The 26906-nt window shown below is 35.1% G+C and overlaps 1 protein-coding gene across 13 annotated transcripts in view; it reads left to right on the forward strand.

Moving 5' to 3' along the window:
• ZNF644 (zinc finger protein 644) overlaps window positions 1-26370 on the forward strand; it is a 101715-nt gene extending 75345 nt beyond the window's left edge. For 7 of the 13 annotated variants that reach the window (XM_073008598.1, XM_038002767.2, XM_007978007.3 and 4 more), the window contains 5 exons: window positions 218-3255; window positions 3439-4044; window positions 5987-6109; window positions 23505-23607; window positions 24673-26370. In XM_073008598.1, the coding sequence (XP_072864699.1) occupies window positions 218-3255; window positions 3439-4044; window positions 5987-6109; window positions 23505-23607; window positions 24673-24865 (4063 nt within the window). In that variant the 3' untranslated portion in view covers window positions 24866-26370. The remainder of the gene's footprint in view (window positions 1-217; window positions 3256-3438; window positions 4045-5986; window positions 6110-23504; window positions 23608-24672) is intronic. The other 6 variants (XM_007978015.3, XM_007978016.3, XM_007978017.3 and 3 more) reach the window with 2 other exon arrangements.
• The last annotated feature ends 536 nt before the right edge of the window (window positions 26371-26906 follow it).

The following is a 26906-nucleotide window of genomic DNA, read 5'->3' on the forward strand; positions in this document are numbered from 1 at the left end:
TGTTGTTGTTGCCTAGCATGAAGAACAATATTAACCTTTGAGGTGCTTTTTAAATATTTCAATATGTTTGTGTTCTTTCATTCTTGGAAAATTATTAGAATGTCAATATAAAGAGTAGAAAATTAAACTAATAAAAATATGTACTTTCAACTCTCCATACATTCTAATAGTATTTTTTCTTTAATGCAAATCTAAATTTTTTTTTTCCATTTTCTAGACTAAATGTGTTAAATGGGCTTGCCAACAATATGGATGATTTGAAGATAAACACCGATATTACTGGTGCTAAAGAAGAACTCCTAGATGACAACAATTTTATCTCAGACAAGGAGAGCGGAGTTCATAAACCAAAAGATTGTCAAACATCATTTCAGAAAAATAATACATTGACTCTGCCTGAAGAACTGTCAAAGGACAAATCTGAAAACGCCTTAAGCGGAGGCCAGTCTAGTCTATTTATACATGCTGGTGCTCCTACTGTTTCTAGTGAAAACTTTATCTTACCTAAAGGAGCTGCTGTTAATGGACCAGTTTCACACTCCTCCTTAACTAAGACTTCCAATATGAATAAAGGCAGTGTTTCATTAACCACTGGGCAGCCTGTGGATCAGCCAACAACAGAATCTTGTTCAACTTTGAAGGTAGCAGCTGATCTTCAGCTGTCTACACCACAGAAAGCAAGTCAACACCAAGTTTTATTTTTGTTATCAGATGTAGCACATGCTAAGAATCCCACCCATTCCAATAAAAAACTACCTACCTCTGCTTCAGTTGGTTGTGACATTCAGAATTCAGTAGGGAGTAATATAAAGTCAGATGGCACTTTAATAAATCAAGTAGAGGTGGGTGAGGATGGTGAAGATTTATTGGTAAAAGATGATTGTGTCAATACAGTAACAGGAATTTCCTCAGGTACAGATGGATTTAGATCAGAAAATGATACAAACTGGGATCCCCAAAAAGAGTTCATTCAGTTTCTTATGACTAATGAGGAAACAGTAGACAAAGCTCCACCTCATTCTAAAGTAGGTCTAGAAAAAAAAAGAAAGCGAAAAATGGATGTAAGCAAGATAACTCGTTATACTGAGGATTGCTTTAGTGATTCTAATTGTGTACCCAATAAATCAAAAATGCAAGAAGTAGACTTTCTAGAACAAAATGAAGAGCTACAAGCCGTAGACCCACAGAAATATGCGTTATCAAAAGTGAAGCCTGAATCGACTGATGAAGACTTAGAATCTGTGGATGCCTTCCAACATCTAATTTATAACCCAGATAAGTGTGGAGAAGAGAGTTCACCTGTTCATACTAGCACTTTTCTTTCAAATACCTTAAAAAAGAAATGTGAAGAGAGTGATTCTGAGTCACCTGCTACTTTCAGTACCGAAGAGCCATCATTCTACCCCTGTACAAAGTGCAATGTGAATTTTAGGGAGAAGAAGCACCTCCACAGGCATATGATGTATCATTTAGATGGGAATAGTCACTTTCGCCATCTTAATGTCCCAAGGCCATATGCTTGTAGAGAATGTGGACGGACATTTCGAGATCGCAATTCACTTCTAAAACACATGATTATTCACCAGGAGAGAAGACAGAAGTTGATGGAGGAAATTCGTGAACTGAAAGAACTTCAGGATGAAGGAAGAAGCGCACGATTACAGTGTCCTCAGTGTGTGTTTGGTACCAATTGCCCTAAAACATTTGTGCAACATGCTAAAACCCATGAAAAAGATAAAAGGTACTACTGCTGTGAAGAGTGTAACTTCATGGCAGTGACAGAAAATGAATTAGAATGCCATCGAGGCATTGCACATGGGGCAGTGGTAAAATGCCCGTTGGTAACTTCTGATATAGCCCAGAGAAAAACACAAAAAAAGACTTTCATGAAAGACTCCGTAGTAGGATCATCCAAAAAATCAGCTACCTATGTATGTAAGATGTGTCCTTTTACTACTTCAGCCAAAAGTGTTTTAAAAAAGCACATGGAGTACTTGCATTCATCATCATGTGTTGATTCATTTGGTAGTCCTCTTGGACTTGATAAAAGAAAAAATGACATCCTTGAAGAACCTGTAGATAGTGATAGCACTAAACCATTAACTAAACAACAGTCAACCACGTTTCCAAAGAACTCTGCTTTAAAACAAGATGTGAAGCGAACATTTGGATCAACCTCACAATCAAGTAGTTTTTCAAAAATCCATAAGCGGCCACACAGAGTACAGAAAGCTCGGAAAAGCATTGCCCAATCAGGCGTAAACACTTGCAATCAAAACAGCTCTCCTCATAAGAATGTTACAATTAAAAGCAGCATTGACCAAAAACCTAAGTATTTTCATCAAACAGCAAAAGAAAAGTCTAATGCCAAGGCAAATAGCAACTATTTGTATAGACACAAATATGAAAACTATAGGATGATAAAAAAATCAGGTGAATCATATCCTGTGCATTTCAAAAAAGAAGAAGCTAGTTCATTAAATTCTTTACACCTATTTTCATCATCAAGTAATTCTCACAACAGTTTTATTTCAGACCCTCATAAGCCTGACACCAAAAGACCTGAAAGCTTCAAAGATCACAGACGTGTAGCTGTAAAGAGAGTAGTTAAGGAATCTAAGAAGGAAAGTTCTGTTGGAGGGGAAGACTTGGATAGCTATCCAGATTTTTTGCATAAAATGACTGTTGTCGTTTTGCAAAAACTTAATTCTGCTGAAAAGAAAGATAGTTATGAAACAGAAGATGAAAGTTCCTGGGATAATGTTGAGTTAGGAGACTACACTACACAGGCCATAGAAGATGAAACCTATAGTGATATTAATCAAGAACATGTAAATTTATTCCCTTTATTTAAGAGCAAAGTGGAAGGTCAGGAGCCTGGAGAAAATGCTACTCTTAGTTATGACCAAAATGATGGCTTTTATTTTGAATACTATGAAGATGCTGGAAGTAACAACTTTTTGCATGAGATACATGATCCTCAGCATTTAGAAACTGCAGATGCTTCATTGTCAAAGCATAGTTCTGTTTTTCACTGGACTGATTTGTCTCTTGAGAAGAAATCGTGTCCTTACTGCCCAGCAACATTTGAAACAGGTGTTGGGTTATCAAATCATGTCCGGGGGCATCTTCATAGAGCAGGACTAAGCTATGAAGCCCGTCATGTTGTATCACCAGAACAAATAGCCACAAGTGACAAAATGCAGCATTTCAAAAGAACTGGCACAGGAACACCTGTTAAACGAGTTAGAAAAGGTAAGTTCTCCATGGGAATAATTTGGGCTAATAGGTCTGTGTTCTAATTCTGAAGATTTAAAAGTTCTGTTTGAATTTGGTCTCCATTAGAATCATATAATTTTATGTTTCAGAATTAACTCATTTTAGGGTGGTCAGTTTATATAAGAAAGTCTGATATTACTCTTAAAAATTTTTTTTTAGCTATAGAGAAGTCTGAAACCACTTCTGAACACACTTGTCAGCTCTGTGGTGGTTGGTTTGATACTAAAATTGGATTATCAAATCATGTTAGAGGCCACTTGAAAAGACTTGGAAAGACCAAATGGGATGCTCACAAATCTCCAATCTGTGTTCTGAATGAGATGATGCAAAATGAAGAAAAATATGAAAAAATCTTAAAGGCTTTGAACAGTCGTCGTATTATTCCCAGACCATTTGTAGCTCAAAAATTTGCATCAAATGATGACTTTATATCTCAAAATGTTATACCTCTTGAAGCATACCGTAATGGCCTAAAGACTGAAGCTCTGTCAGTGTCTGCATCAGAAGAAGAAGGGCTGAATTTCTTAAATGAATATGATGAAACAAAACCAGAACTGCCCAGTGGAAAAAAGAATCAATCTCTTACACTCATAGAACTTCTTAAAAATAAAAGGATGGGAGAAGAAAGGAATTCTGCTATTTCTCCACAGAAGATCCATAATCAGACAGCAAGAAAGAGATTCGTTCAGAAATGTGTTCTTCCATTAAATGAGGATAGTCCGTTGATGTATCAGCCACAAAAAATGGACTTGACTATGCACTCAGGTAAGAGGACATTTATGACTATCCTATACACAATTTAAATGCAGTTCAATTATGCCTTCTTTAATGGAATCTATGTGGAAAATACTTTCTCACAGTCTTCTTGTTTAAGCTGCTTTTTTTTTTACAGAGCACAGATTGGTTATTCTACTGTCATTTCTGTATAACTCATCAATTGATGCTCATTAGCACTGAGTTCTCTGTGCCTCTTTTCTTGGTCTGAATGTAAGGTGAGAACAAAAGCAGAAGAAAACCACACACACACACAAAAAACAAACAAAAAGCTGATCTGTGAAAATAAAACTTGCTGTGGCTGGAGGATGGTTGTGGATGATGTTCAAAAGCATAGCATTATTGAAAAGGCATACCTCTGTCATATTTTTGCGAGTTCTCCAAGGTGATCATGTTTTCAAGATTTAGCTGTTGGGTTTTCCACTGCGTAGGTAAAACAAAAAAGACTCTTAAAGCTGAATGGTTTGGTGTCTTAGTGATTAACCCAAAGAAACATCTCCGTCTCCAATTCCCCATTGTATTGCGGGATAGTTTGGTTTTGGAGAACAGGTGTGAACATAAAACATATTTGTTTGGGGTTTTAGGTTTTAAGATAGTGCTGTAATGGAACAGAACAGATGATTTAGCTTAGTGCTTGTGCACCAATAGTTTTTCCTTTTGAAAGGAATATTTTGTATGTATTGGCAAATAATGTGGCAGATAAAGTAGCTAAACTTTATTCAGTATTGCCAAGTCTGGTTTATACTTTTAGACCAGAAAAATTTTAGGTGTCTTTTCTAGATTTCTTTTTGAAGGTTAATAATGTTGAAGGTTTATGTAAATGGTCTCATGATTAGAGCTGTAAGTTGAATGTGTTGGAGGTAATAGTTAATGGATTAATAACGAGTAACATTACTGTAAAGTAATGTTGTTTATTTGCTTTGGGGCAAACATTGCGATATCCCAAATAGTTGTAATGCAATTTTGATTTAAGGAAAGATGACTTTGTGTTGTAAGTGGTCTGGAAAACAATTTATCTTGTATGAGCTTCTGTTTAATATGGCTTTTTCTTTCTAATAAAGAGTCTCTGAAAGTCAATAGCTTTCAATATTTTTTCAGAAGGATAAAATGCAGACAAGATGTGTTAGCTGTGTTGACTAAGGGGTAGCATACTTCATAGATGGAAAACCGTATTTGTGGCTATCACAGTAATGCTGAAGAAACTGATTGAAATGTGTTGGGGGAGTGAGGATTGTCTGAGAAGTCAGGAGTTTCTTATTGTTTGAACATGTTTTTTCTGTGATGACTAAGATGTTAGCTTGTTGATCATTTATTTAGCACAAAGATTTTAGCAAAAAACTTTAAATCATTGACTTTCATTATTGATTGCGCATTCAGAGTAATGAACATAAAATACCCTGAATAAAATGTTGTGTCTAACAGCTATTCAGTGGTGTGTTTTACCACCTTTTCTCCCAGCCTTCATCAGAAAGCCTAATTTAGTATTGAGACTTTTACGGTTTTGTGGGTAAAACACTTTAATTACCACTTTGTCACTAGACTTTTTAATTCTTTTTATTGGTAATGTTGTAAGCTTTGAAACTTCTCAACAGAACCGTGGTGTTCAAATCACAGGATTGTATATTAGTAGGTTTAAGAAATAATCTGCGTAACACAGAAATCTGCAAGAAAGTGATAATAGGTGTTATATCCAGAGGAGCTCAAAGGTTCAAGTCACTCCTCTTCTACCTTTCCAAAGAGCATGAGTTGGCTCTAAATGCTAACTACAAACTAATAATAGTTAACTTAATTTCCCCTCCTTATTTTAAGTTAACCTATTTCATTGAACGTTTTGAAAACCATCTTTATTGTGGTGCTTTTCTACACTCTTTAAGCTAAGAAAATTTCACTTTTTGAAGTGAGAACTGGATTATAGTTTTCTTTTGAATGATAGGTATGCCTGTGAAGCTTAGAACATGTGTGCATTGCAATACGACGTTTACAAGTGCTGTTAGCCTGTCCAACCACTTACGCGCTTATGCACGAAAGAAGAGTGCTGGACTTTTGACTGGTACAGGTATGTTTGAACAGATATCACAGCAAGTCTGTTTGATACAATACACTTTTTTTTTTTTCCCACCAGACTGGTGTTAATTCAGATCATATTTATAGCTTTCTTTGGTAAGCTGCAGTTGAGTCTGAATACACATTAAATTTCAGCAGCTTGTAAACTGTTAGATATAATTCTAAGCAAGTTAATCTTTTTCTTTTGGCTCTTATTGACTTAATTTGGGGAAAAAAAATTAACCCAAGAGGTGTGGAACTTTTGAGTCTACCTTAATCCCATTTATTTTTAGAATATTATTTTTGATTTTTAAATTTATTTTAGATTCCAGTAAAACACCTCTCTTTATAGTTCTAGTCAGGCACAGTGGTGTGCCCCTGTAGTCCCAGCTACTCATGAGACCGGCAGGAGGATCACTTGAGCTCAAGAGTTAGAGGCTATAATGTGCAATGATTGTGCCTGTGAATAGTCACTGCACTCCAGCCTGGGCAACATAGCATAAAAATATTGTAGTTCTAGCTTGGGGAAATCCTTTTAGCAAAGGAAATTATAGGGATATTTCTAAATGTAGACTTGGTTAGTAAACTAAGCAAACTAATGAATTTTCATTAGTCTATAGATTAGATCTTTGAAGGGGTGAGCCTTAATAATGGCTTGTGTTGACAAGTGAATAGATTTTTCTTTTAATACTTCTTAAATATATTAAGGATTAATAAATTTAGCTATGCACATAAGTGTTAACATGCACATTTCTGTGTTATTTTTGGTTGGTTAGCCCAACCTTGCAGATACCTCTTAATACTGCTCATCTGTGAAAATTTGATTAGCTTACTTCTATGTAATACGCTTCTTATAACCTACAAAATGCTTTGCACTTTCATTTGTAGTCTTTTAAGCTACCCTGCTTCAGCAAATCTCATTTCCTTCACATCTTAAAATATACCCTCTTTTTGACATAGATCTACATAAATTCTTTTGCCTAAAATCCTTTCCAATCTTTTTATTTCTCTTGCTCTTTTTTAGATCACTGCCTCCTGCTTTCTTCTAGTTGTTTGCCCAGCTTTTTTGTTCTTCCTTGTGTCCTATAACTTACATCCAATATGTTCTTGCTTTCAAAAAACCACTTATATTTATACTAGTGTCTTCTGCTTCTTTGCATTCTTCCTTAACTTGATATACAAATGACCAGGGATGAATGTTGACGGTTTATATTAAAAAGAGAGGAGCGAGGTGAGTTTTAGTCTACTGGATTAGGCCTCCTACTCTGAGATTATAATTTTTATATACTTTTATCACCTTTATCAGGCTTGGCAAGTGATTGCAGACATTAGAGGTGGGGGACAATGAAAATAAGAGACTGTACAAGTGGGAAATCATTAGTTACCATACTTGCTAACCTTTATTGAACATTTACTATGTGTCAGGCACTATGCCATGCAATTTACATGCATAACATTTAATCTTCACAACAACCATACAGGTTGTAGGCACTGGAATTCTCTTCCATTTTATAGGAAACTAGGACTTAGAGAACTTACTTTGCTCAAACTTATACAGTTAATAAGTAGCAAGGTTGTAATTCAGATCAGGGCTATCTTACCTAATCTTTGTTTTTAATCACTGTTTTCTACTTTATACAGGCGGCCTATTTTTGAATTTCTTATTTTTAAAATAAGAAATTGAAATAAAAATAAGCAATTGAAAATTCTAAAGTGAAGGTGGGTGGGTGGGTTTATTTATTTATTTATTTATTTATTTAGAGATGGAGTCTCGCTCTGTCACCCAGGCTGGAGTGCAGTGGCGCGATCTTGGCTCACTGCAACCTCCACCTCCCTGGTTCAAGCAATTCCCCTGCCTCAGCCTCCCTAGTAGCTGGGATTACAGGTTCATGCCATCATGCCCAGCTAATTTTTTTTGTATTTTTAGTACAGATGGGGTTTCACCATGTTGGACAGGCTGGTCTCGAACTCCTGACCTCAGGCAGTCTGCCGGCCTCAGCCTCCCAAAGTGCTGGGATTATAGGCGTGAGCCACCGCACCTGGCCTGAAGGTGGGTTTAAAATGGGAAGTACTCTGGTGAAGATTGAATACATAAGAGTCTAATTAAAAAGAGCAGAGATCCAAGAAGTGCTTAGGCCTAGATTAGACTTTGGAGGACTTAGTGTTCCATTCTGATTATTCAAGCAGATTATGCAGATATCCAATAAGGCAAGATATCTCCAGTCCAGATTTTATTAGTCCACTAAAAAAATGCTTTTACTTCATCTGAAAATTCTGCAAAACACAGGATTAATTACCTATAAATAACTGGTAATAAATTTCCATTTACCAAGAATGCATTTATGAAGATTATCTAAAAAAATCTTCATTGTCAGAGAGAAAAGTAATGTAGGATGACTGAGAATATATTTAGGTCCTGAAGAATAAAAGAGGGTGTTATTTTAAAAATATGATTAAGTACTAGCCAAAATATTAGAAGTACTAGGAAATAGAAAGCGTGTGTTTGGCAGTCCTAGGCAAAGAAAAGGAAAATGAGAAACTGAAGAAAGCCTAGGGTCATATTTTCCACACCCAGTAGCCACTTTTGACAAACTCTAAAAACTAATGCTTCTTTTTCTTGGAAATTCTGAAACATTTTTCCCTCATTAAAAAAAATCTTGATCAGTAGAGCTATACAGATGTCTTTGCTGCTTATTCATGCCAACTAAAAAGTTTTTATCAAGCTTTATTAACTTTTTTATTTTCCAAATAGAGAACTCTGTATTATATTTGCAAACTCCACATACCTATTATTCCCCATATCAGTATCACTGTTATAAAGCAGTAGTCCTAATAACCTATGGCCCTAGAAGGTTCCACTCGGTTATTATAAGTGATTCATTAATTCATATGAGTAAAAGGCATCATTTTTCAAGAATACATGATCTTTTAATGAATAAAATGCAAATTCATTTTTATAAAATCTTACCTTAGTATATCACAAAATTGGAACAATGTAAAGGAAAAATAGGTGGGAATAAAGCCTTCCTAACCATGTCCAGTATGTGTATTTCTAATTTAAGCAGTCTTAATTCATGTGGATTTTAAGTTGTGTGGCACTCTTGAATATAAAGCTTAGATACCCCCAGACTAAATGGTAAAGGCCTGCTTTTGGTTACCTGTGATAGAATAAACTTTCAAGCCTTCTTAGAAGCCACCAGCTCCTGGTCTCTTCTGTGGGAACTGGTGACCTTTTGAGGGAAGCAAAATATGTCTTCTAACTTATAATCCCTTCAAGTATCCTGAATACGTGAAAAGGATACCCCTATTCTTCCCAAAATACCTGTTTACTGGTGACCTAAATACTTCTGATGTTATGTTCTCAGTCTTTATTGAGGTCACCAACATCTTTGACAATTTCATGAAAGCTATGGGCCCTATCCCAGAAACATGCACTTATTCATTCTCAGTTAAAAAATTTTCTGTGTATACCCTTTGCATATCTCCTGAAGGCTATCATCAATTTGTCTGGTGGAAAATTGAGAAAGGAGAGATGCCAGAATAAAAGGAAAGTAGAAACAGAACTAGGAATCAGAAGCCCTAAGAAGTTCTTTTTTGTTTTTTTTTTATAAGAGCAGAAGATGCTTAAAATATAAGAATTGCATAATAACAAAACTAATTCTGGGGTCATAAATATACATTAAAATACATCTTCCCTAATATTTATAAAAGGAACCGATGGAGGAAATAGGAAAGGTTTAGAATTGAAGATTTGGAAGAGGTAGGCAGACTTAGGACAGTTAAATTGTCATAAAAGAATAATTTCACAGATCAAAGTTTTGCCGAGAACTGTCTCAGTTTATCTTCTGTTGGGTAGGTTCAAATAATAATTTTTATGTGTCTTTACTTGTAGATAATTTATGAAGCTGTTTTACTTCCTTTCCCCTGATCAATCTTTATCAAAATAGACTAGAATCAAAGGGTTTATTTTATATCCTGTATCGTAAATTTAAGGCAGACTTCTTACTCAAGAGTTTATTCTAGTTATTTATAGAATGCAATAATGGTAGGTTTTTTTTGAGATTTTGTTCTCTTTAATGTTTTACATGCTCACACAGATTATTTCTGGTTAATTTTCTAAACAGTTTAATAAGAACACTATATAGTTTTCATTAAATATTGAAATTTTATAATGTAGCTTATATTAATTACTTCTGGACTTTTTATTTTACTGATTAGCTTTTTGTGCCTAATGTTTTAATTAAATGATGTATTTTTATGCTGGCAATATTAAGAACATAGTTCTATTAAGTTATTAATGGAGTGACTGTACATACTGGTTTGCCTTGTCACACCTAAGTACTAGTGCCTCTTTTACTCTCATAAGTGTCCTGGATTGAATGATAAATTAATCATCCTGGTTATTAAAATTGCTAGAGCATTTAAAATTAAGGTAAAGCATATTCTATCAACCTTATCTGCAATCAGGAAATAAAATATATTTTGAAGTCAAAATAAGAGTGAATTTCAGCAGGTAGGGAAAGGGAAATACAGTCAGAGTAGAGTGAATGTTGTTAAAGGAAGTAGATCTGTCAGTGAATGCCACAATGCTTCTCTGTGGTAGATAGCATGTTGTTATCCTTTGAAAAGAAGAAACAATGATGGTAGCATTCAACATTTTAATGGGACTTTATATTGTATCTTGGCCACATATACAAACTTACAAACTTATATTAATACAAACACACAATTCCTTGTTCACTCACCTAAATGTACTTCAGTGTTTTCTTTTTTAGTATATTCTTTGTTGTGAAAAATTAATGCTGGTCATGAGCCAGTAAATTGATTTGCTACCCACTAAGAAGTCACTATCATACATTGAAGTCACTGTCCTAACTGCCTCTTTCTCTTAGGGGTTGGTACTGACTAGAACCAATGGTAGTAGTATCTTAGAAGTCATAACTCTTCTGTGGCAGCAGGTGAATTTTCTATACGCATTTTATCCAAATTTTTCTCTCTAGATCACTTTTGAAATCAAATGCTAACCTCTGGGACTTAAAGTAATTGGAGATTTCTAGTTACTCATTTAAAATTAATGCAAGAAAAATATTTTTATATTTGGGAGGGGCTTCATTTCATTATCTTCAGAACACTTTTGTGTGTGTGTGTGTGTGTGTGTGTGTGTGTGTGTGTGTGTGTGTGTGTGAGAGACGGAGTTTCACCCTTGTTGCCCAGGCTGGAGTGCAATGGTGTGATCTTGGCTCACTGCAGCCTCTGCCTCCCAGATTCAAGTGATTCTCCTGCCTCAGCCTCATGAGTAGCTGGGATTACAGGCACACGCCACCATGCCTGGCTAATTTTGTATTTTTAGTAGAGACGGGGTTTCTCCATGTTGGTCAGGCAGATCTCGAACTCCTGACCTCAGGTGATCCTCCCGCCTGGGCCTCCCAGAGTGCTGGGATTACAGGCATGAGCCACTGTGCCGAACCCAGAACACTTTCTTGATACATTTTGGAAGTAAAGCCCAGTTGTTGCTATTCTGCAACAAATGACTTATCCATCATAATTATTTGACTTTTCTGATGAAGTCAGTGCCACTAGTGCAATATATTAACATTTTTTAAAAGTCAGTGTTTTATTTTTTATACCATCTACTTTTAAGTGTAATCGTAGTAGGTTTCTTTTGTCTGTTTTCAGCTTTAATGATATAATTGGCCACACAGGACTGTAACAAGTGCTAATGAACATGTAGTACAGTGTCAGGTGCTGAATGGGTTTGTAAGCCACTAGAAAAGTCATTTTTATGTTGTGGAAAGTGCTGTGGGAGCACTTTCTGATGTGACAGGAAAAGGAGTATTGTGAAAGCTTCCCAATGTGCATTAAATTACTTGGTCATTCATGAGTGTCGCTGTAGTGTCTTTTAAAAATAATACAGTACTGCATATTTGAAAAGTTGCATGCTTTCATAATGGTTCATTCAGCCTGAAAGAGTGTAAGTAGAAAATTTTGATCTTAGTAAGATTAAACTCCAAACAAGCGAACCTGCTTCTACTTAAAGCAAACACCTTGATAATTCTTCCAGACTGGACTGAGGGGGGATATGTGAAAAGTACGAGACATGTCTCTACTGTCAGAGAACTTAGGAAAGGATTGTTGACAACATATATAAAACTATCAAAATTTGGAAACTGTGCAAGATAGTATACAACTAAATGACATATTGGCTTTAAGTGTTGTAGGTGTTCAGGTTGATTATTTTAGTCTAAGCTTCCTTTTGAGGGGAGCTGGGAATTGAGTGAGATTTCTTTTTTTTTTTCCTGACGCCCTTACTGTTTGTCTTATTGAATTAAAGCTTGTAGAAAAGAGAGAAAGAAAATAAATAAAGGTAGTTCATGCTGGTATGTTTCTTGTCACTTTTCAAATGCAAGAGAACTACAAAACTAGCAGTCACACAAAATTTTATTCATTCAACAAAAGTTTGAGTTCTTGTACCAAACTTTACTGTGCTCATCGCTGAGCCAGTAAAGATACTGCACTCCAACTTCATAAACATAATCATAACCCAGTGGGAAAAGATCAAGTATGGTGTTACAGAAAGGTTTACATGGTTTCAGCCACACCCTTAACTTGAAGGATGCAGTAGAGTTTTAGGAAGACAAGATGAAGTGTAGAACGTTTCAGGCAGAGAAGAACATAGTGTGGACACAAAGGTATGAAATTTGGACTTCAGGTGTCAGGAGTGAAACTTGGAGTTCAAGTATGGGAAGATTTGGTTACAGATGTTTGGGAAAATTGTAGTGCCAGAAAGGTGGGGTTGGTGCCTTGAATGCTTGGTTAAAAAAAAAAATTAGGAAGTCGTTAAAGGATGTTTTAAAAATAAGGGGGCTGGGTGTGGTGGCTCACACTTGTAATCCCAACACTTTGGGAGGCTGAGGCAGGCAGATCACCTGAGGTCAGGAGTGTGAGACCATCTTGGCCAACATGGTGAAACCCCATCTCTACTTAAAAAAAAATACAAAAAATTAGCTGGGCGTGGTAGTACACGCCTGTAATCCCAGCTATTCAGGAGGCTAAGGCAGGAGGATTGCGTGAACCCGGTAGCTGGAGGTTGCAGTGAGCCAAGATTGTGCCATTGCACTCCAGCCCGGGCAACAAGAGCAAAACTCCTCAAAAAAAAAAAAAAAAAAAAATTAGCCCAGTGTGGTGGTGTGTGCCTGAGTAGCCTCAGCTACTCAGGAGACTGAGGCAGAATTGCTTGAACCTGGGGGGTGGAGGTTGCAGTGAGCCAAGATTGCACCACTGCACTCCAGCCTGGGCGACAGAGTGAGACTCTGTCTCATAAATAAACATAAAAGAAAAATAGGCCGGGCGCAGTGGCTCACACCTGTAATCCCAACACTTTGGGAGACCGAGGTGGGCGGATCACCTGAGGTCAGGAATTTGAGACCAGCTTGGCCAACATGGTGAAACTCCATCTCTACTAAAAAATACAAAAAAGTAGCCAGGCGTGGTGGGTAGGCACCTGTAATCCCAGCTACTCAGGAGGTTGAGGCAGGAGAATCACTTAAACGCGAGAGGCAGGGGTTGCAGTGAGCTGAGATCATGCCATTGCACTCCAGCCTGGGCGACACAGCAAGACTCCATCTCCAAAGAAGGAAGGAAGGAAGGCAGGAAGGAAGGGAGGGAGGGAGGAAGGGAGGGAGGGAGGGAGGGCGGGGAGAGAAAGAGGGAGAGAGAGAGAGAGAGAGAGAGAGAGAGAGAGAGAGAGAGAGAGAGAGAAGAAAAATAAGAGAATGGCATGGTCAGACTTTTATTTTAAAAAGCTATTCATGAGACAATGAAAAGATGGGTCTTTATATTTCTTAGCTATAACTTATTTCTATAGTACTGTTCTTCATTAAGAGCATATATGTGTATACATTTATCTGCACAGTAACATATTTATAAATGATTAGCAAGGTAGTGAATTATCTGAGTTGAGTAAATTCTCTAGGTGACTGAAGACTAGTCTTTCAACTGTTAATAACTTGATTTTTCCTAATCAATTTGGTGGTTGTTGCTCTAAAATGTTGTTCTTATTTTTGCCTTGAGTAGCTTGGATATAATTTAATCCAGTATTTTGGGTAACCCTCTACTAATTGTTTTATTATTCCAGCAAGAATTAGGCTATTTCCCCAGCATACTAAAAAATGATGGGCTGATTTTTTCACTAATTCAACATGTATTTTTTTCCACCTCCAACTGTGCTAAGTATGCAGAGGTATATTGGATCTTACAATACAGTAGAAGTACATATATGCATAACTGCAATACAAGACAAATTGGTAAGTGCCATTGAAGAGGTATGCATGAAATACTGTGGAATTTCAGAGAAAGAGGAAGACACTTTCAGCTAGACTAGAATCTCCCAAGGCTTTTGGAATTAGCATTTGAATGGACCCTAATGTGTAGCCAACTGAAATGGAAATGGGGGTCAGGCGTGGGGAAGAGAAATGCCTGAAGGAAGGAGCAAGGCGGGACAATGTGGGAAGTTTATTGGAAATATTAGGAAGTAGGAGGTAAGGGGGAATTGAGTTGGATTGGTTAAGTGAGTCACAAAGATGACATAAAATGCTAGTCTAAGATGTTGGAATTAACTTTGTAGTGGGGAACTATTTGAATACAGAATTTGTGTAACGCATTTGAAATTGCTTTTTGAATAAAGGATTTGGCAGAGAGGAGGAAAAATTGCAGGGTAGATGATTTTAAGAGTCCTGTACCAGGTCAGTGACATTAAGTATGTAAAGGAGGGGTAATAGATGTATGGGTAATATTACGGAAATAAAATAAGCAGGATATGGTAGATTAGAGATAAGAGATGGCTCAGTATTTTAAATATGAGTGGGAGGAGGATGGTTATACCAGTACGGTTAATCAGTCTGCTACCATGCTGTCTGGTAGAAGGGCAGGCTTCATTATTTCTCTTGTCATTTACTAGCAACACTTCATCATCCAGCTATCCACTAAAACAAAGTGTCATTTTAAAAGCTGGAGATCTCCAATTTTGGAAAAGAGAGCTTTATTTCTTAGAAAGCTGGAAGCCTGCAGGCTTGGAAGTGAGACAGAGACCAAAAGCAAGCCCTTCAAAGGAGGAAGGGTGAGACAGGAAGTTATGCCGAATGGGTTGGCTAAGTATACATATTCAACAGGTTATATAGGAGGAGTTATGAATATTCATGAGGGGTGCACACATGCTTAGTGTGCAGGCTCCATGTTACATACATCTCATGTTCACTTTGAGGTGAAGACTTAACATTTAATCATAGGAAAATTAGGGTTTACATGTCAAAAGGTGAAACAGAGTTCATAGGCACCCTATGTGCAGCCTCCATGGACCAGCTAGAACCAGTTGGTGATCTCTTATCAGGAATGCTGGTCAGTTCAAAACCACAAAAAGAGAAGGGAGTCCAGCTTCTGAGTTAGGTGATTGGTTGATATCCGTGGTGGAGCAAGTCTTTTGAAAGGGTTGGTTTCTTTTTAACTCTTAGGAAAGAAAGTTTAATGGTGGTTAGTGAGGGAGGGAACCTAATGAGACATGCTTCACCTCCTGTCCCATCATGGCTGGGAACTCAATTTTTAAGGTTTCTCTGGGGTCACCTTGGCAAGGAGGAGGGTATCCATTCAGTCTGCTGTAGAACTTAGAATTTTATTTTTATTTCTCAAAAGTAAATAACCACACTTGTTGAATCAGTAAGTTTGTTTTTAGGAGAATATAGCCAAAGAGTTACACCATTGTAGCATAAAATACTTAAATTTTACGATGCTTGTTTTTTGCTGCTCATTGATTCCAAAAGGAGGGTGGTCTATTCTGACTGACATCTTGTTTTTCATGCAAGTCTTATCTAGTTTCCTAGCATTATTGTTGGTTTTATTACTTACCAAGTTTCTGGGTTTTGCTTTTTTTTTTTTTTAATATTTGTTTGGGCATTTTAAATGTATCTAATTCTATCCTCAGTTATAATGTTTGTGTTTGCTATGATTTTTTTTCTGTAACCCTTAAATAATGAGATTCAGAAAATATCATTAGGTATAGAGTTTATTCAAGCCCAAAACTTGAGGGTGGCCACCTGGGATGGCCACCTGGGAGCATAGGTTCAAGTTGCCCTGGATATACACTGTGATTAGCAGCAGTTACAAGTGAGTTTTTCAGGAAAAAAGCGGTTTCTATGTTTATTTACCAAGAATTTACATTAAGATAACATAAGCTATCAATTGGCTATACATTGTTCTTTGTATCACAGATTTCAGGAACATACATATAATGGGTGAGGCATCAGGTCAGGAACATAATAAATGCCTAATTTAAACAATTGCCCTCCCCCCAGTCGGGGGGCATGAGAGTCACGTGACTCAAGTCCCCTACTCCAGTCTTTCTGGGCCTGGTAAATCTCGCATACTGTACATAGCTGACTGCTCTGAGCTGTTTTCCTTCTCTCAATTCTAACTTGAATTTCTTGAATGCTATTTGTAATCTGGATTAAGATAGAAGTAACCCTTATAATAACAAGGCATGTGGTTGGCCAGGGCTAAATTTTAGTGTAATGTTTTAATTGACTTTATGGAAATAATAAAATAACACCCAGACTTTCTCTGTTGGAGGTTAGGGCAAAAGGATGCTTTATTGGTAGGTAGTTCCTCACTTATTGCAGAAGTAGAAAAAAGTAGAAAAGTAGAATTTACTTTTTTTTTTTTTGGTATGCCTAGGGTTTGAAGAATGAAGTTAATTTTTGTTATCCAAGGTTTATGTTTTTAATTGTAGCTTAGCTGGGAGTTGGCTAACACAGAAAATACCTGATCAATACCATGTTTGGTTGTAGTTTGAATTTTGGCTGGAATGTGTAAAGCTCTTAAGAACTATAAAAAGCCAAATCAGATCCATTGCGACCATGGATTTGTGACATTTAGATTTACTAATATAGTGTTATGAGTACCATCTAATTTAAGTTAAATATGATTATATCAAGGATAATTTAAAGGAAATTTTAAAATTAGGTGGTTTTCTTAGCTAATTTTATGATGAAGAACAATTTAATTATTGTTACTACATCTGAAATGATATATCAGAAATACGGAGATTTTAGAGGTCAGGGACTGTGATTATTTTGTTTGTAATTCTAAACAAAAGTGACTTAAAGCAGATTGTCATTATGTACTTTAATGTTTATTCTTATTTCAGATGTGTCTTAGAAAAGTGGTTGATGTTGATAGCTAATGCCTATTTTGCTTAATAAAACAGCATACAAGTCCAACTTACTTGAAAAGAAAATTTTAAATGTTATTTTCTTACCTGTTACCACAAAGAAGTAATACATTTGCTATCCTATCAACTCTTAACTGACCAGTAAGCCACTTGCAGTTGTGATATTGTTAGCTTTTTTAGCTTTGGGCAAGCTGGTAAAACTAGCCTGCTTCTAATTTCTGTTTATAGAAAGGTGTGAAGTATCATATTTATGTCTAGCTTTTCCCTTTACATAGAGAATACTTGCTCAAAATATTCTTTAGTAATCATCCCCTCTACTTTGAAATAGTGGGGACTTCTACAAGTTGTACTTTTTCTTTAACTGAATCCATTCAAGTTTAAATATAAAAGGCTACTTCCATTTCCTTTAACTCTTCCTCTGAACTATAAGGCTGTTGACTATCCTTAATATAATTTCCTACTTTGTAGGACAAACTCAAGCAACCAGTCCTTGTGGACTAATAATTTGTTAAACCACAAACCTAATTCTTAAAGCAAAGGAAATCTGCTTTCCACGTATTTTGCATTTCATCCTCTTCCAGGTAAATTATTAAAACATGCAGGATCTAGTTAACTTTGCCACTGATTGCTGTGTGATTGAGTTACTTATCTTTTTTTCAGTCATTGGGAGTGGAAACTCTAAAAATTAATGAAAGTTATTTAGGATACTAAAAAATTATTTAATTTTAGAGTGAAAATATCAAGGGAAAATGATGATGAAAATAAATACTTTTGAGGTTACTAAATGTGTATCTTTATACTTCATTCCTGATTATAAGGGAAACATTGCTTTTTTTAACTTTAAACTTATATACTAATCTTTGGAATAATGAAGTGGTATAGCTAGAAGCAAAGAACTGATATTGGTAGGAGTAGGGGAGTCCTTTTCAATTTTCATACTGTGTAGAGATTGGGGATTTAACAATTTTTCTCTTAATAGCTTTTTTTTTTTTTTTTTTTTTTTTTTTGTATGGGCCAAGAGATTGAGGGGTGGAACTGAATGCAGCCTTTCTCATTTATGATAGTAGATACTCAGGTCCCAGGACTGCTATTTGCAGAGTCCAATGCAAAATGAGTACGTGGTAGACCTCGTTCAAAAATTAATAATTTCAAGGCTGCAATAGTAGAGCATTAAACCGAGTGTGGGGCTCTCCCTATGTGACTGCACAAGTTGGACACCCATGAAGCTGGTCTCCTAGGCACTTTGTACAGAAAGGAAGATAAAAGCTGAATAAAGGAAACTTTGACTTCTCGACAATTGGCTTTCTCTACCCCATTCCTGTTTTACACAAGCTAGCATGTTTTTGTTTGTTTGTTTGTTTGTTTGTTTGTTTTAAAAAAGGCCCTGATTCTTTTTCAGTTGAGGCCAAAGGAAAGAAAATGGTATTTGCAGTCTTTTTATATGCTTGGGGCTTATGAACTTGAAGGATTAGTGACAGTTATAATTGAATTTATTACTAACACAGGAACAGAAAACCAGTACTGAATGTTCTCACTTTTAAGTGGGAGCTAAACAACAAGAACACATGGACACAAAGAAGGGAGCAACAGACTGGGGCCTACCTCGAGGGTGGAGGGTAGGAGGAGGGAAATAATTTTTAAAACTACCTATCAGGTACTATGCTTATTGCCTGGGTGATGAAATAGTCTGTACACCAACTCCTGTGACAATTTACCTATATAACAAACCTGCACATGTACCCCTGAAGTTAAAGGTTAAAAAAAAGAATTGAGTTTATTTTTCTTTCTTACACTTGTTGTACCCTTTGGCATGTGTGCATCCTCTTCCCACCTCACCACTGCCACCACGAACCTCCAGCACCAACTTTTTAATAGTGGTGGAATGATGGTTTACCTGTTTGTGTCATGTTTATTCCTACTGCAGTTCTGAGTGAGGTCATAGCTAATATTGTCCACCAAACTTAAACAGTCCAACCACTTAGAGAAAAAATTTTCTTCCCTCTTGTGCCTCTGTCTTTGGGTATAGATAACCCAGTTTCACTTTGTCCTAGAGATACCAGCAACCAATCAGAAAAGAAATGGATTAAACATGCTTTTAAGTAATTGGGCAGGTGAGAATGATTACAAATAAAAATACTTTGGTGGCGAATGTTAATTTAGTTATGGTGTGCTTTATCAAAGAAGTTCCAGATGTTTTTATCAACTCTCATTCTCTTGGGTCATTTATATTGTGAAGGAAAAAGAAAGTGAAACTTGTTGAAGCAATTGTTGTATAAAATGGGCAGAAAGGTGGAAAGAGCAAAAGATTTTAATAATGTCAAAGTCAAAACTAAATTCTTAATCTTCTTTGGGTAAAACTAAATAATGGCTCAGAAAACAGATGAATTTTTATGTGTTGTGTTATCTATTTATTTGCTTTGCACCAATCTGGTTTAATGCTTTGGCGTGTTGTCGTCATGATCATTGGTTGTCGTATTCATAGCATAGCAGTGTGGTGTTCTTTTTGAGGACTCATGAGTTTATCGTATTTCTCTTTCATATTTGTATTTGACCAAGACAGATATCTTACTGGAAGATACATTCTTTTTTTTTTTTTTTTTTTGCATTTCACCTCACAGCTCAATTTATTCTCTGTATAAGTAAAATATTCTCAGTAGCAATTTAGATCTTTTATAAATCAGGTAACTTGAAAGATTTTTGACAGTCGTTTGGTTGAAATTGATCACTTAAACAGTTTGCCCACTGATTAGTAATCTCAGGAAGGTTTGGATGACTGGATTTGTTTCTTTCTAAAGAAGCTTATACTTGAGAAGAAAATTAACACTTTCTAAAAATAAATTTTTAATATATTTAAATTATAGAAACAATGTTAGATTGAAAATACTTTGTAAAGAGAAAAGTGTGTGTGGGTTTTTTGTTTTTAAGTTCCTCGGAGTGTTTTGGTCACTAACAAGTGCAAATAAAATCCTATTACAAAAAAAGGCTTTGTGTAACAAAGTTATCTATTTGGCAGATTATTCATATAAACAACTCTGTTAAAGCTTTGGCTGTTTATCACAGATATTGATGAGGTGCATTATACTAAAACTGAATGTGTTAGTGATCTGTATTTAATGTTGTAGTGGCTCCTGGTACAGTCCAGAACAAAACTACTTTTCCCTCTAGATATAATAAAATCTCTTAAGTGAAAATATTGATATAACAGACATGTTTGTACCTCATCCTTTTCATTTATTGAAATTTTCTGTGTAAATTGTCTTTTTATGTAGAGGATCCTATATAGATGTCCCCTTTTTGTGCAGTTTTAATATGTTAAATATTCAATTTTAAACAGATTTTCCCAAAGGTATGGGCAATATCACAGGAGTGAGTTTGGATATTGGTATTAGAAAAAACTATTGTAAAATATGTTCATGTCTCACCTACTCAAAAATATAACATTTCAGGAGATAATCTAGAATTGATGAAGATATTAAAACACTGAGGCATTTAGATTTCAATTTCCAAAGATCCCAGATTTTTAATATTTTAACTTTATGGATAAGTTTCTAGGCATTCTCAGTGCATGAGATTCTGTAACCTTAACTTTGGAGTCCTGGGTTCTAGAGATGATCGATCAGTCATATGCTGACTGAGTTGTCCTGCTTTCCAAGGTCATAATACCTTCAAATATTCATTGCTACAAAAATGATGGCATTCTCATTTCAGGTTTAGATCTGATCATTCATAACACAGCCTAAACTTAAGAATTTCCACAGTCCATGAAGCATCAAAAGCCATAAAATAATCCTTTTTTTTCCCTAAAGGAAAACCAAAAATATTTCTGTATTTCAGAATAAACATACCCAGTTCCATTTTTAAAATATTACAACATGTAAATTTAAATGCTTTATAACTGATAAAGTGTTCTTTTGCATATTTCCCTACCATCCTCTGCCCTTCTTCCTCAATTTGCTTAACACCCCTAACATTAACATTCTGTGAGCAAATTTTTAAGGGTTGTTATAATGTATTCTATTTGTATCCTACAGTAATTTATTTGCATTTTAAAAGGAGTTTGAATACAGTGTGGCAATTTTGACAACCAGCAAGCTCATCAAAGTAAGATTATACCTGTAGTCTTATGAGACACCAAATGCCTGCTCTATTCTGCCTAACACAGACAAGGATCCATCTTTACAGATGGAAAGAATAGCTGACATCTAGTAGCAGTTACTCTTTGAGTTACCTCAACTCTATTTCCAGTATATGAATTACTCATAACCCACTTAAATTCAGATTGCTCACCAAAGCGATTAGGAAAAAGGTTTTTCCTACTGGTTACAAAGCATATCGTATTTCACTCTTGTAGTTGTTGTGAATAACCTAGTTTCTCTACATAAGCTGGGCTGGTCAGTGATTTATATCTAGGATAATGAAGTACGTGCGACTGCAGCAACATATTTAAACAAATGATGCACAGTGTTGTACAGGAATATTACCTGTATCAAATAGGAGTAAAAGCATTTTCATTCTTAGGCTGTCTAATTATCAATGGTTAAATTACTGGGTTTTGCTTTATTTTTACTACAGAAGTATTTGTTGAGTTCCTACTACATACCAGGCTCTTGACTGAGATTTAATAATAAGATCCTTATAAGATTTTTCTATTCCAGAGTTTGGTTGTTTAGTTTTGAATTACCCATTCTTTAATACCTAACTTGACTTCTAGTAGTTCTTTACTTATTAGACTCTTCTTCTAAGGATAAACAGAAAAAGACGGTGTGTCCTAGATTTTACTTTTGAATAGGCGGGTGACAGGAAGGTGATACCAGTGACTTCAATTTAGGTTTCTTGTGGTTTTGAATTTTCTATATGACATTTCTGTTAGCATTGCCATTTGACTAAGGAACTATGTTTACTGGTTTTGTAATAGTAGCATCTATTCTTTTGGAATCTGAACTTTGAACAATTCATTTCACAGAGTCATTGAATAGCCAGTTCCTTCTCTCTTACTTAGAATTTTTCAAGGGAATTTTTCACATGACAGGATAATGGAAGAAAAGCCATTTGGGTAACTCTTCTGTTACATTTGTATCCCTCCCCCCTTGGATCCCTACAGATAAATTCTTACCTTCTCTTCCTGCTAATTGACCAGCAGCACCCTGGATTGCTATCATCCCTTTGTCCAAAGAAATGGTGTAGCTGTATTCAAAGACCTATAAAATGTTATGTGCTATCTATTTCTGCCTATAAAAAAATACCTTTTTTTTTTTCTTTTTAAAATTAGGTTGTTTTAGAATAAATAAAGGAAAAGTCAAGTAATGGAAAAATTTCAAGAACAGTTCACATACAATTTTGGTCTATTTTAATATAATTTTTTTTTTACCTTTTCAAATCACATTTTAAAATAAGCTATTGGAGAAAATGTAAAATGAAAAATATGTAAAGAATAGTTAGCATAAAACATGAGATCCAGTTGTAAACTTACATGAAATAATATGGATTTATATTTATTTTCTAGTAAAATAAAACATATTGCATAATTGATTATTGTATATGGAATACAAGTTAAGTTCAAAAATGAAAGTTGAGCTTTTTTTGTCCTTTCAAAGGTAGGGCCACCATACAATTTTAAGAGCTATTTATTATTATAGAATTAATGGTGAGTCACTATGAAAATTGATTTTTCATTGAGCTTTAAATTACATTGTCCATATTCCCTTACTAAGTTTTCCAAGTATATAAGACCAACTTAATGGAGTGGTAATCAAATGCAAACTTAATTTAATGATCTCAAAAGGTTATATTTTTCTGGAAATAAGTAAGATTTAACCAGATGTTAAAATTATATATGATTATAAGAGTAAACATTGCCATTATTGTAATAATTGACCAATTTAGTAGTTTCGAGTTACTTAGTTACATTTTCTCAGTTCTAGTTTGGTATGGTAAAACATTATTTGAAAAGGCAGTACAGGAAGAATACAGATAGTATTCTTCAGTACAGATAATACTGCTGTACAGTACAGATAATATTACTGCTATTACAGAATCAGCAAGTTGAATGCATGCTTGAGGGAAAAGGGAAATGAATGCAGACTTTTTCTAACTGATTTAGATGGTCTGTCTGACGTCTCTAGAAAAATATGTGTGTATGTATATTTTGAAATATATAAGGAATGTTAAGTCTTTCTCTTCCTCTTTTTAGCCTTAGATTGTAAGCAAAAGAAATCAAGGTCAAGATCTGGAAGCAAGAAGAAAATGCTAACATTACCTCATGGTGCTGACGAGGTTTACATTCTCCGATGCAGGTATATGCCTCTTTTGCCAAATCTGATCAGTTTCTTCATACTTTGCTTTGAAACATATTAGCTATTTCATTTGGGATTTTTAATTTGTGGCAGAGTGTGCATTCTCAACAATCAAGTTATAAATGAACTTTTGGAGATAGGCTTAAAATCTTAATTCAGCTAACAATATCCTGTACTTCAACAACTAATGAATCAAGTTTTTTACATTAGCTAATAGTAATGTAAATCTACTATGCTATTTAATATCTTGGCCAGGTGTGGTGGCTCACACCTGTAATTCCAGCACTTTGGGTGGCCAAGATGGGTGGATCACTTGAGGCCAGGAGTTCAAGACCAGCCTGGCCAACATGATGAAAACTCATGTCTACTAAAAATACCAAAATTAGCCAGGCGTTGTAGTGGGTGCCTGTAATCCCAGCTACTCAGGAGGCTGTGGCAGGAGAATCACTTGAGCCCAGGAGGCGGAGGTTGCAGTGCCGAGATTGTGCCACTGCACTCCAGCCTGAGCAACAGAGCAAGACTCTGTCTCAGAAAAAATAAAGAAGAATAAAAAAGTAGCTTTCCTTGTGTTTATCTGGTTTGTATGGTTTAACTTTGTTTGGTTTGATGTTTTGCTATCTTGAGTTCTCACTTATTGGGAACACATTTTTCTCTCCCCTCATAGTCACGCCTTCTTCTGTACTCACACTCACAACACACATGAACAAACACAGACACAATGCAATTTAAGGAATGCTAAATTGGGGAAGGGTCTTTTCTAAAGCATGACATATTTTGGAGTAATGGTTGTTGTTTCAAGTGAATTAAGATGTGTAGATGTTAATTTTAACGTAATAATAATGCTCCCACCTATACAAAGATTACTGGAGTTTATTATAGCTGTTAATAAACATATGAATTGGGAGTTTTGATGTTTTATTAAATCATTTGACTTTATTTAGAAACTTTATCAAGTGTTATCTTTAAAATACAGTAAAGTTTATTCCTTATGTTTTAGGATTTTATGTGAATTGGTTTTAAAGAAGGAGAATTGGTCACGTTAAGAGAACTGTTATCTTTCTGTAGGTTTTGTGGCCTAGTCTTTCGAGGACCCTTGTCTGTTCAGGAAGACTGGATTAAGCACTTACAACGACATATTGTAAACGCTAATCTTCCACGGACTGGAGCTGGCATGGTGGAAGTCACGTCACTACTTAAAAAGCCTGCCTCCATTACAGAAACTTCATTTTCTCTACTAATGGCCGAAGCAGCTTCATAGAACCAGGAAACCTTTTGAATAGCCAATTTGAATTGGATGTAAATTTGAAATTCTTTTTTTTTTTAAGCCACATTAAATTATCTGTTTATAAATACTAAAGCAGGAAAATGGGGGAAAGTGAATTACAGTGACATCAGAGCAAATCGAATACTTAAAACAGTAAGTAGTCTATATATTTTATATAGGGTGGAAGATGTGTTTTTAAGGTTTATGGCGTTTTATTGGTTAACTGTGTTCACTCAATAAAAAAGCAGTACATGTAAGCAGCCATTAATAAACCGTTGCACATGGATACTTATAGACAGACTTATTGGACAATTATGTTTTTTGCAGTGTTACCAGAATCAAGGCTCTGTTTATTCCCCACAAGACTTGCATAGAAAAATAAGATATTATATTTTGTTTGTATGTATTTAGTGTTTTGTATAATACCAAGAACCGCTGACTAAATTTACTTAAATTAGGGCATTAAATATCATGTACTTCATAGTTTGAGACTGTTCACTCAAATAGGGCAGAGTACTATTCTATCTAGATGTGTAAGTGTTTTTTTTAAAATCACATGGAACGGTTTTTTTTATACTAAAAAGTGGAGGGAGATTTGTTTAAACAAGTATTTCTAAAAGAAATATGTACATAGTTCTGGAAATTATTTGTGGTAAGGAAATATTCTTTACTCCAGTTGCATTTCTCAGACAATAAAGTGGTGCATCCATGCTACCTCCTACTTTGTCAACAAAGATGCTATTTACCCTTTACATTTTTGTATCATAATAGATTTTAAAAATCTAATGTTCTTTATTGCAAGACATTCTTTTGTTAACAGGTTTGTTTCTTTTTAATGTTTTACCTAAAATTTGACATGCTTACAGGACAGGTTTGCCTCTTACTTTATTTAACATTGTAGAAATGTAATTAATAAACAATGCTCACTACACAGTTTAGAATAGACGTTCTCATTTATTTTATCTTCCAAATTTGATCAGTTAGCAAAACTTAATACACCAATTAAAATATTTCTACATATGATGAGAATGTTTACAATTTAAATTTTAGAACTTGTTTTGGATGTGATTATATGTACGAAAATCGTGTAACACTATGCTCATGCTAAGAACCGACATAACAGAATTACTGAAATAAATGTGCTGTGAGGAATGGAAAATATGGTGCAGGTGTCTTGGTCATGATAAATTGTGATTCTTTTTAAAATTTTTTTCCAAAAACAAATTAGTTCTTTTAATCTGAAATCAGATTCCTTTACAAACAACAAGTTTTTGTATGCAAGCACCATTTTATTTCATGTAGTATGGCTGATACTATAGTTGAACCAAGGATATGCATTGATTCTTTGCTTCATATGTAAATAAAGTTAAAAACAGTTAAAATAAGGAGTATTTTGGTAGAGTATATACATACCTCACTGCCAGTGAAATTGCTTTCCTATGGTATATCTCCTTACCAGAAAAATCTCTAAATAAAAAAAGGTTTAAAGAAAATTAAAATGTGAAACATTTCTTATTTTTATCATTGGTGGAAATAGTTCACTTCAGGTTGTGTTTCATTGGATTTAAACTGTTTATACTTACCAGGTTACTTGGTTCACAGAGTATAGTTTTTCTGGAATCACCTCATTGGTCGATAAAATGTATATGAGAAAGATCATTTTTCCCCTTTCATGATTAATCAAACCTCTAAATTTAGAACCATCTTATATGCAAAATTAGAAGGTTGGACTAGATGGATCATTCCCAAACAAGGATCTCCTGATCCTTAGGTTAATAGATAAGGGAAAAGTACTTGTAAGTTATTTTCAATGTTACAAAAGACCCGATAAAAACTATGTATTTGTCTATAGTGACAAAACTAAAACATCACATTTCTTTACTTTCGACTGAAAATATATCAGGTCTGTATATATTGGTTATCTCTTACTGAACAAGTTTCATTGATAGTTATATAAGGTCTTTGAACATATATTTTTAAATTGGAAGACATACTACATAGCAAGTGGAATCCAGAAGTTAAAAAAAAAAAAAAA

The sequence above is a fragment of the Chlorocebus sabaeus genome, chromosome 20 (genome assembly GCF_047675955.1).
Source record: "Chlorocebus sabaeus isolate Y175 chromosome 20, mChlSab1.0.hap1, whole genome shotgun sequence".
Lineage (NCBI taxonomy): Eukaryota > Metazoa > Chordata > Mammalia > Primates > Cercopithecidae > Chlorocebus > Chlorocebus sabaeus.